This window comes from Etheostoma spectabile, chromosome 3 (assembly GCF_008692095.1).
Source record: "Etheostoma spectabile isolate EspeVRDwgs_2016 chromosome 3, UIUC_Espe_1.0, whole genome shotgun sequence".
Classification (NCBI taxonomy): Eukaryota; Metazoa; Chordata; class Actinopteri; order Perciformes; family Percidae; genus Etheostoma; species Etheostoma spectabile.
Genome location: NC_045735.1, coordinates 25,512,675 through 25,524,019, shown reverse-complemented (window position 1 = coordinate 25,524,019; position 11,345 = coordinate 25,512,675). Strand labels below are relative to the sequence as shown.

Sequence of the window (11,345 nt, the reverse complement as noted above, 5' to 3'; positions counted from 1 at the left end):
TCCCAGAAAAAGATTATATGTCCAGAAATGTCAATCTATTATTTCAAGATCTTTCCTGTTTTTTTGTTTGTTTTTGTAGTTCTGTTTCTAACTTAGGAAATGGCACTCATTAGATAATGTCAGATAGCCAAGCTTGTTGAGATCTTCATGATTGCTTCACTTATGTTGCATATTAATTTGTTATTTTAGAGCTTAGATAATTTCACTGACAGCAGATAATAATGTGACGTCTTTGCTCTCATCTTCTTTTTAGATATGCTCCCTTTCCACTAGGTCAGTTTATCTCATCTCTACATTGTCTGAGAGACAATAGATAAAGATGAGCTGTCAGTGAATAAAATGTGTGATCCTATTAGGGTAGAAACGGCTGTAAGTGATTGGGCTATCAAAATACGTAAATGGGGCATGTGTTCGATATCAGACTGTTTGTCTTTTGTCTCTCAGAGAAAGAAGACGTGACTAATGGCTCGTCTATTTTGCCGTAAAATGAAGATCACAGCCTCGTCTTCATATTATTATTCTAAATTTGACATATTTCAAAAGGTTGATACTGAGCCAGTAGTGCTAATGTAGACCCCCCGTCATATCCATAGTATGAGCTGCTGAGAGGACAGCAGGCAGTTTTTTTCTTTAAGAGGTCTTTTAACGTGTTGCTGTCTCTGTGTTGGATAGGTAGAATTGGATGGTCTAACAGGCCACATTGAATTCAACAGCAAAGGTCAGCGGTCAAACTACGCCCTGAGGATCATGCAGAACAGCAAGGATGGCCTAAGGCAGGTAAAGTAACTCCTATTCTTACAAATCTGATGGTGGTGTTATCTGTTATCAACATGATCATATGCTATGGATTCAGACAGCATTGGTACAACCTTGCTATAGCATAAAGTAGATGTGTGATATTGGTTCAAAAGAATTAACATATAAATAGTGTAGTATTTCAGAAGTGACTTACACCGATTCCTCCATTTTCTCTCTAGATAGACACTGGCCGTAATATATGCCTGTTACTGCTGAACACAAAGCTCTTCGGCCCAGTCCTGATCTCAATAGGGCACTACTTCTGGCAAATGTTCCACTTGTCTTTATAGCAATGAGTTAACTCGAGCTGGATCGTACAGCAGGGAGCCATGATATCACTTACTCAACTCACATCTTTTGGTACATACAATCCCCATTACCCTGCTAGCAGAAGTGTCAAGGAGTACAACATTAATTTAATTTATAAGTGCAACAATGCATATTTTTTAAATCAAAATGTATTGATTATTTTATTATATGAATAATAAAATAATTAAGGTTAAAACAGAAGTCAGTACGTGTTGATTTTGCTGCTGCTATTATTACTGGTCTGTCTGACTTTGGATAAATATTAGATACAAATCTGGGTTGCGATTCTTAATGGAAAACAAAAACATTTAGTAATATTTTAGTCTTGTCTTACAAAATGGCTATAATATATCAGCAGGGATTTGTGTGTTGTGTTGATCGATACCAGTCATTCCGGTATTGCCTCTGTGGAAGCTTCCCACACAAGCAGTCTTGTTGTGTTCTTTCATTTAGTGAAAATACTCTACATTCACCACAGGGCTTTGCAGTCTATGCCCGGAACCACCCTGCACAATCTCTGAAACTGGTCGCCCCTGACATCTCTTTGCCTCAGTTTCACTCCAGGGAACAGATACTTAACAATTTCTTCAAAATTGAACACATTTACCAGGATTACAAGGACTGAAAGTCAGTAATGAAATGTAAGTGACGAGAGGCTGTGAGCAGCTTCAAGTACTCTCTGTTAATGAATGGATGGCAGAATTACTGGTGCTCTTGTGCTATGGACTGGATCAATTGCTCAGACGTAGTAGTAGTAATAGGGGTTTCCAATGTTTCATATCAAGGATCCACAAATTCAAAATATCTCGGATCTCTAATCCGTCTGAGATTTTTTTTTTGGTAATGATAGATGTACAACCTATCATCATCATCAAAATAACACTCCCAGACATTCTCTTATTGTAACAATGTTTTAATAATGATTGGAGAACTGAGAATCCTCTGGCGGAGAACTGACATTTCCTGGACCCCACTTTGGGAACCGGTGACCAGCAGTTTAGCAAGGTAGTTGGAGAGAAGAACATTGCTTCAAATCGAACACTGGCTGGGGAAAATCTGTGTTGGAAAAGTGATTGCCCAATACTCTGCCATCCATCAACAGCGTTTCCAAATGCTGCAGTGGGGCTGAGCCGTCACCAGCAATGAAAATCTATGGTTGATCATCCAGGTAAAAACAGAATACAGGTTTTACGGGAGGGGAAAAGAAGAGGTCAAAGTTAAACATCAGCACAAAATAGCAGAAGTAATAACTGGGTAACCCTAGGTTTCACAATATTTATCAAGATAACATCTTTTGTGAGTCACAAAACAGCTTAAACTTTGATTTTGTACACGGATGTGTTCTGAGAGATATCTCTGTACTGTAGAAATGGGGGATAAATGAGACTATATTGGTGATCCAAGTGATGGGAAAAATGCACAAATAAAGTTAAGAATGAGGAAATGTGTATGGATGACTTATATTAAGTAATAATGTATTTCTATATGAGTTCTTCTGCCAGGCCTGTTTAAAGAAATAACACATTGTTGTTTCCATGCCAACACAGTATTTGGTCCCACTGGGTAACTGATAATAATAATAATTACTTTAGTCTTTGAGTAACAGTATTTTAAGTAGTTGTTGTTATACTATTATGAGTTACGTGTTTAACAGCACAGAGAGGAATAACTTAGTTTCATTTGAACCTTTCAGTTGGGATGATATCTGTGAAAGGGGGATTGTTTCCTGCCTGAGTGTGAGAAAAATCTTACCCGAACAACCCGTGAAAGAGTCAGACAGCCGCCCGTCTGCCTTTATTAACCTTGTCTGCATCTCCCCATGTCCCCTCTTTATACTGGCACTGGGCCAGTCAAGCAGAAGGATACTGCTATCAGACCTAATGTGATGATTTCAACCAGAAGTATTATAAAGCAGCCCTGCCAGTTATGTTAATGGCGAGAGGCAAGGTGTTAGACAGGGGCCATGATGAGGGTGTTGTTTGTTTTGTTGACTAACACCTCCCACGTACTGTTGGGTTGGGGCTGCTTCAGCCAGGCAGACACTAGAGGTGCCAGGGCCTTGGCAGAGATAAGGAAGGTGGCTCACTGCCCACACACACACTCTCTCACACACGCACACAGAGTTTAAAGAGAGTATTTCCAAATTAACAAATGACAAGTTATTTAAATTACTTTGATTGGTTTAAACAGAGTAGTAGCATGAAGTCTACAACTCCGACACTAGCAAAAAAATGCACATGGAAAAAAAGTACGGCTTCCATTATCTTCCATCCAACATTTTCTGGCGATAGACAGCAGTGAGGCATGTTGTACACAACCGCCGACCTCCATTTCTCTACCCCCACTTCCACTTTCTTTCCTTAGTCGGTAGCACCCACCATCCTCTCATCCAGAGCCCTGTGGTTGCGCTATGGATCGGCTCACGTGTGACCATCAGCTCCTTGGGGGTTCAACACTTTACAGCCAATCACTGTCACAAATTGAATTTCTCTGGCAGGCATTTTCACACATTAAAACAGTTTCCTGCTGCTTTGTCTGCTCGGCCTTTCTCTGTTTTGTCTATCTAGCGATCTGTGTACCTCTATCTATGACCCTGTTTACACCAGATTTGTTTTTTTTTTAAAGATTCTTTTTTTGGGGCATTTTAGGCCTTTATTTGATAGGACAGATGAAGACATGAAAGGGGAGATAGGGGGTGAATGACATGCAACAAAGGGTCGCAGGCAAGAATCGAACCCAGGCCCGCTGAATTGAGGAGTAAACCCCTAAATATGGACGCCTGCTCTACCAATTGAGCTATCTACATCTGATTTTTAAATTCTTTTTGATATTCCAACACAATTGGACAGCCAAAACCCATTGCCATTCAAACCGCCCATAGGGCCTCTTTTGTCAACAAAGCAAACACATCGATTTCCATAGGGCAAAACGATGGACGTCCGACTCGTCATAAAATGAGCACGTTATAGACCGCTACCACCATGTCCTGCATTGTTGACGTATTTTCCTGTTACGTCCTTGTCAGTGACACGTCACGACACATTAGCATTTACATAGTCAATATCCACGACGTTCCACTTCCGAGATTGCTCCATTTCCGCTGGAAATTGTGCCAGATTTCACTTAATCGGCCGAATGTCCGGTACTTTGCGCTTTCGTTGTGTTGGAATTTTAAACTCTGGTTGATTTATGAGGACTATGGATGCAGTAACTTTGAACGTGTACATGTTCCACCCAAACAAGTTCCTTCCAAAGGCTATTTTGCTCCTTTGCTTAATCCAGGGCCTAGCACGGCCCAAGACGATTGCGATTGGTTTAAAGAAATGTCAATAAACCAAAGCACGTTTGTCTCCCATCCCGGCATGCTGTGTGTTCTATCCAGACCAATTTTACACCAAAAAAAGATATGTGGTCACCTCTGCAAGTGGTTTGAATGATTGGAACACTATGCATCTTTGTGTCTGTTTACACTTGTATTTAACACCGTCCACTTGGGATCCGATCGCTTAAGATGCATTTTAAAACCAAGTGTAAACAGGGTCTGTCTGTCTGTCCGTCTGTTTAGTCACCATCCCAGGTTGTTTTCTGCATTACTTTATAACCCAATGAATAATGAACACCAGTCATTGGATGTGCTTTGCCTTTGCATCTTTAGTTCAACTATTAGCTGTGAAGAGAGTATAAAATCATTGGTTGTGCTTGAATGCTAACGATTTGAAAAAGTAATTCATAATGTATTTTCACAACAAACCTCCACATCTGTAATTGTGAGAAACAGTGAGTCTGCACTGGTTCTTTGCCTCCTAGTTTAGCACACTGCAGCAAGGATTTTATAAAAAATAATACACATATCAGACAGGTTCTAGACAACTTTAGGATTGATGTGTAAATAAAACTTATGGTTTGCTCAATTATTAATGCTCTGCATTCTGAACTTTGTCAGAAAAATAGATACTGTTCTTTTTATTTCTTTTCTTTGAAATAACCATTACTGAATTATTAAAAAGTGCATATTGACCAAGTTTGGTCTGATGCAAAATTCATCACAATGATATCAAATATGTTATAATATAATCTGAAACAAATATAGTAATTGCTATATGTGTGAAAACAACCATTTCAGACAGTTTACCTAACTTATTTCCAGAATATCATGTGGCGGCATTACGCAAAAATCTTTTATATGTTCAGTTTTGGCAAAGTAAATGTTGCAGCTGCTCCTGTGCTGGCAGCCAGGTAGGCCAATAATGATGGGGTAAGAAGCTGGCATTGTCCGTGCTCTGGCCGAGGCACTACTGGCACCTGTAACCAACAACAACCCACAGAGGAGGCAACAGAGATGCAGGTGTACACAGAGAAACAGGAAAAAAGAGAACTGACGGAAGAGGATGACACGTGTAAAGTAAATGAGACAGAGTGTGCAAGAGAAAAATAGGATCAAAAGAAAAGAAGCAAGGACAAAGCTATGAAACCATGTTTTTATATACAATGATATTTCTGCATTCCAAATATCAGATGGGGCTTTTTTTCTTTTCTTACTGTACTGGTTTAGCTGTCACTACATCTTATACTTAAGGCAGCAACATTGACCTTTACTTCTATTTCATGCTGGAATGACTAATCATATTAAAGGAATAGGCTCTAATCCTCCATATCCGTTTTCTATGGCTATTCACTAGCCAGTGTAATAAATTCGATGAAGGAGACTAATAGAAAAACTATCTTGTGTGTGAATGTAAACGTGTTTCTGAGTGTATAGCCTCCAGATGCTGTGAACACCAGAGGTATGCTCTAAAACAGTATTATTCCAGATCTACACAGATGGATAATATAACCCAACCTGTCCCTCTGAATACTACATTCTCCTCTTCATGAACATCAAAAGACGGAGCAGTTTTTCTAACTCACACTCTTGTTGCTAGAATGGATTACAACATGTTCTTTTTTTGGAGGATCAAACGTATGAGAGTCACTTCATTGTGATACTTGGCTGTGGCAGCTGTACGATTGCTGACTGATCTGTCTGATATAAGTTCACAGTGTGTATGTGCCATCCTGTACCTTTGTGTGGTCATCTGCACATACTTTTATGTTTACACTTTGTGTGTGTGTGTGCGGGCATTGATGGGATTTGTCCTAGGCCTCGCTGACTACCTCTTGGCTCATCACACAAACACACACAATAAGGCCACCAACATCTATGCATGTTTAACAGAGCAAGTACTTTCCAGAACAATCATTGTAGCCTGGCAGCCAATAGCACAAACCATACTGACAGAGCGGTCCGGCCTCTGGCCTCTGTGGACTGGCCCTCATTTTCAGCAAGAAGCTCATTGACAGCAGAGCGCCTGTTAATGGAGGAAGCTATAAAATGAGTAATTATTGCAGTTTGGGGTAGGCAAGCTGTTGCCTGTTACAGCGCTTAGCTCTGGTGTTTGACAGTGTGTGAGAGTGCAGAAGAGAGGGTGCTATGTAAGCTGCATCAGTATGTTTCTCTGTTTATGTATATTTGTGTGTGTGTGTGTGTGTGTGTGTGTGCGTGTGCGTGTGTGTGTGTGTGTGTGCGCTTTGGTATAGAAACCACCTGAAAAAGAGAAACAAAAGAAAAAGGGAGCAAAGGGTCAGTTGTAAAGACTGTTAAAGGCTACAGAGCAGGGAGCAGGTTAGAAGTAGGTTACAGCAGGACACGCTGACCAGAAGTCGAAAAGGCCGACTCTAACATGAGTCAAAGCAAATTGTTCAAATTAATGAGTCTACAGGTGCTTTGGAAAATGCTTTGCTTTAGAATAGATTTGGCTTTGACATTCTAGTACACTCACAATGTGTTTTTACGAAGCCTGCTATGTTGATACTAGTCCAAACTGAGTCGAACTGCCATAGCTGTAAAACAAAGGTCAAAGAAGCATGAGAGAATCCCCAGTGACTTACAGCACCGTAGTTGTGCCTGAAGGTGCACATTTTCTTTCACTTTGTTTTATGCAATCTTCAAACTCTTCTTCCCTGATCTGAAAACTGTGATCCAATCAACATTACTTGAAATCATGTTTTTTTTTTTTTTCCTATTACTTCCACTGAAGTAATATACAAATCCCTCTCTGGGAGAATGTGCAAGCTGCCTAAACAACCCCTGGCAGATTTACTAAAATAGAAAGTGTCCCAACTCATTCCTTTTTATCAGGGTAGATAATATTTGCTGCAGCATTACCAAGAACGAATTGCTTAAATACAAAGAACTGATTAGGTTTCAGGCTCAGGTAGAGAATACAATAGCCATGTTTGACACAGCAATCAAATAAATTTAGATTATTTTTCCTCATTTCCCTATTCCATTTATTCGGCCACCACAGCCCAAACCATTTGTTCATCTGATGTAAATAAGCAGGAGGTTTGGTGGCAGTAGACTTTCTTTAACCTTGGATTTTGATTTTTTTTTTTTTTTTTTTATAGTGTCGTCCTCCCACATTTCAGTCCCATGTTCTCATTTATGTGCATTTGCATGTCCCCATGTGTCCCTGTGTCAAGGTCTTCAGAGGTGGAGCTGAAGAGGGGACCTAATAGGGGACCCTTTTTATACTCAACTACTTTCCCATATCTGAGGGAACACTGATTGCCTGGAATATCTTAGCCACACACACACACACACACACACACACACACACACTCACCACTTCAATTTGCAAAAAAATATTTGAGCTGTGTTATTTACACAAGACTTCCTCCAGTTAAATGGTGAATGTGCTTGTTCATTTTCTTTCTCATTTCCTGTCAGCAACAATCTGCTTTTTCCTTCCCCTCCGCTTTTCTTTGCTACCACCCTGTCTGTGGGAACACTATTACTTTAGCTGCCCCCTCCACTGTAGATGCAGATGGACCCAATTCAATTTCTCTCCGCTGCTGCAATGTGAGGGGAAAAGGGAGGGAAGGGACAGGTAGGCTACAGCGAAGTAGAGGGGCGGAACAAAAAGGGGAAAATGTAAGGGGATGAGAGGTGTGGGCTGGTGCACAGCAGGTTGACAGATTCAAGACTGCCTCCACCCTTTTTCTTTCCTTGAAGGACATGATCATAGGAACCCTGTATAGCTCAGCTCAGCACACCACGTCATGGCTTGGATCTCTTTCTCTGCCTCAGGCTCCAGCAGAGATGAGTACATCTTAACCAGGTCTAATACGCAGGAGCTGGTGCTTGAGCTACTGCCGCTAAGGTTAGAGTAAGTTGAGACTGAGGCGGCCCTCTGATCTCCACCAGCTGTGCAGTTTGAACATATTTACATTTTTAACTGTGTGTGTGTGTGTGTGTGTGTGTGTGTGTGTGTGTGTGTGTGTGTGTGTGTGTGTGTGTGTGTGTGTGTGTGTGTGTGTGTGTGTTGTGTGTGAGTGAGAGACAGACAGAGAGAGACGGTATTAGAGGGAGTTGTCCGTGTTACAGCTGTGTAATTGCAAACAAATGCATATGATTACAGCAAGTTTTACATCGTAAGAGGTGGCAGTTTTAATCAGATGTAAAGGTGCTCCAGATGGCCTCCTAAAACAAGGTGTTCTGGTGTTTTTACATAAATTGTGCAAATTTAATTTTCCCATTAATCATTTTAAATGTGCCTCTTTATCAAGGTCAGGATTTACTTTAAAAGGGGCTCATGGCAAAGTTGTCCTGGAAAATTCATAAAATGCCAGTGACATTTAGAATCTGTGAGGTAAATGCCCCTGATATTAGTCAACATGCACATACCCATGACAAAGGGTGAGTTGGAGACAAAAAGTAGAATGGAAAACTGCTATTTGCCAGCAGGGGAAAATAAATGGTAGGGGTCTATAAATTCAGTGTTTATTTGCCAGTATGAAGTGCAGATGTATTATTTCACAGTTAAATATAATGATCCCTGAAAAGTTGCACAGCATCTCTGAGGATCAGATCAAGGGATGTTAGAGCCTGCTGGAAAACGACTTCTTCTCTTCCCTGGTTCTTAATGTAGTGTTTTATTTTATTCAGTGTTTTATCTATTGTTATCCATATCCCACTAACTATATTCAAAAGCTCATCAGGACTGAGCGTTCCAGTTTCATTTTGTTGTTAGTATTATGCTGGCGTAGACAATGTGTTTGAGTTTTTATGTGCACTACCATGTGTAGTTCATGGATCCAGCCACTGGAACTGTAGCATGTCAGAACACATTAACTTCTGAGGATCATCCATTAAACATGTTTTTTTCTTTCACCTTGTTTATGTGCCATCTTCTTTTTTCCCCCATTTCTGCTCACTTCATTGTGGAGACTGACGGTGCTTTGTGCTTTTCCAGCACGAATTTAGACTTTGGAATCAAATGCCTGGAAGCCCAAATTAAAAGTGTGAATTCAGTATCATCTTTTCTATCACTACTTCAAGCAACCATTTGCATTCTCGCTTCATTTTTTTATGTTCAGTCCTCCCTAGGGTAGCTCCTTCTTTTAAGTTGCTTTAATCTCTCTGGTGTTAGTGATGCTCTATGTTCAGTGCCAGTGTTGGGCAAGTTACTTCCAAAATGTACTACATTATAGATTACTAGTTACTGCCATTTGAGAGTAATTAGTTATATTAGAATATTACTGTCTCTGAATTGTAATATTTTACACTACTTTTGCATTACTTCTGAGTTGCTTTCACCAAAATAATAGCGGACGTTTGATTTGGCAGCTAGCTTGTGATTTTTTACCACCAGATCAGTAAAGTCTCCTCTTTATCCACTTTAATACATTAAATATTATTCATAATATTTAGTATAATTAATATAAATATGCAAAGTAACTAAATCTATAAAAAAATAGAAGTAAAAGGTACAATAGGCAAGTAGGAGAAAATCAAAATACTCAATTAAAAGTATCTTACAGTTGTATTCCACGGCTGATAAAATGCATTGATATTTATGTGTAGCAAGCCTAAACATTAATTCCCGACATGTTGATATCTGTCAGCAGCTCGGACACACTGCTGCTGTACCGTCACCTGATGGGACACAGATGTTGTCCATACTGTCTCTGGTTCTGGCTCTGACCACGGTAACCATGTAAACCTTGTTTTTATAAAGTGTATTGATGCAGGAAAGTGTTACATAAAGTTTAGTTACAGCAACATGCCCTTTTGCTAATGTCAGTAATGCTCAGTTGCAAAGCAGTGGATCAGTTTATGTGTCTCCTCCGGTTTATGGCAGACAAAGCTGTTATAATTTAAATTTAGTGCTGCAGACAGATCTGGAGGTCAGCGAAGCTATGCATTTTGAGAAGAAACAACTTGTCTGCTAGCACAAGACTAGTCACTTTAATCAAAATTCTTCTATATTTCTTTATATGAAATTTATTCAAATTCAGATGAATACAAATCACAAGTGATACATTTAATTAAATTAATTAAATTTCCGAATTAAAACAAAATGATTAAAACAAAATTATGTCTGGCCTACGATGAATGGGTTTGATACTGAAGATACTGTAAGACGTTGTGTAAGACCAACATGGGCATGCAAATACGATGTTAATACTAACTGACTTGGTGTTTTTTCTCTCTGAGACTCACACACACACAGTCATTTCCAGCGGGGATGTAACAGTGGTGAAGACAGTGTCAGCTGCACGAAACGGCTGTTGATTTAATTTTGGTGGACTAGGGGGAAGCTGGGCAGCGTTGCTTACAAGACATACATATAAGACATAGATCTTTTGGCAAATCCCCCCCTTAATACCTCTTGACTGAGATTGAAATTTTCTAACTACCTTCTCCAAAGTGTATACAAAACGTGTTAACATGTAACAAGTGTTACACATATTGGAGGCATTTTGTGGCACCAGTCAAAGCAAGGCATATTGAATTGTAACCAATAACTTTGCATGAGATTAAATAAGAAATTAATGCAATCCTACTGAATCATCAGCAATCTGCTCAAAGTTATCTTCCCTGGGCCGAATCTCTGTCAACATATTGAAATGCATATTGAATTTGTCGAAGCAGCAACTCACATCTCTAGTCTACACACACCGGCATCCTTTGTGTGTCTCTAGTTCTCTTTGTTTGGTCTCTCTGAGACGTACAGCAGTCCCCTTTCCTCCTTTGTTTTTCTCAGTTTGCACTTTGCAGGCTGGAGATGGGGAATAGATCAAAAGCAGAATGGATGAGCTGTTTTGCAAGATCCCCCAGTCTTAACGGATTTCAAGGCTGGGTGAGACTGTGTGTGTGTGTGTGTGTGTGTGTGTGTGTGTGTGTGTGTGTGTGT

At 39.9% G+C, this 11,345-nt stretch overlaps 1 protein-coding gene across 1 annotated transcript in view; it reads left to right on the top strand.

Annotated features, from left to right (window-relative positions):
- Positions 1 to 11,345, top strand: part of grik4 (glutamate receptor, ionotropic, kainate 4) — a gene marked incomplete in the record, with an annotated part of 296,905 nt that overhangs the window by 249,820 nt on the left and 35,740 nt on the right. Inside the window, 1 exon segment of the mRNA XM_032508827.1 lies at positions 673 to 777. Within this exon segment, the coding sequence (XP_032364718.1) occupies positions 673 to 777 (105 nt within the window).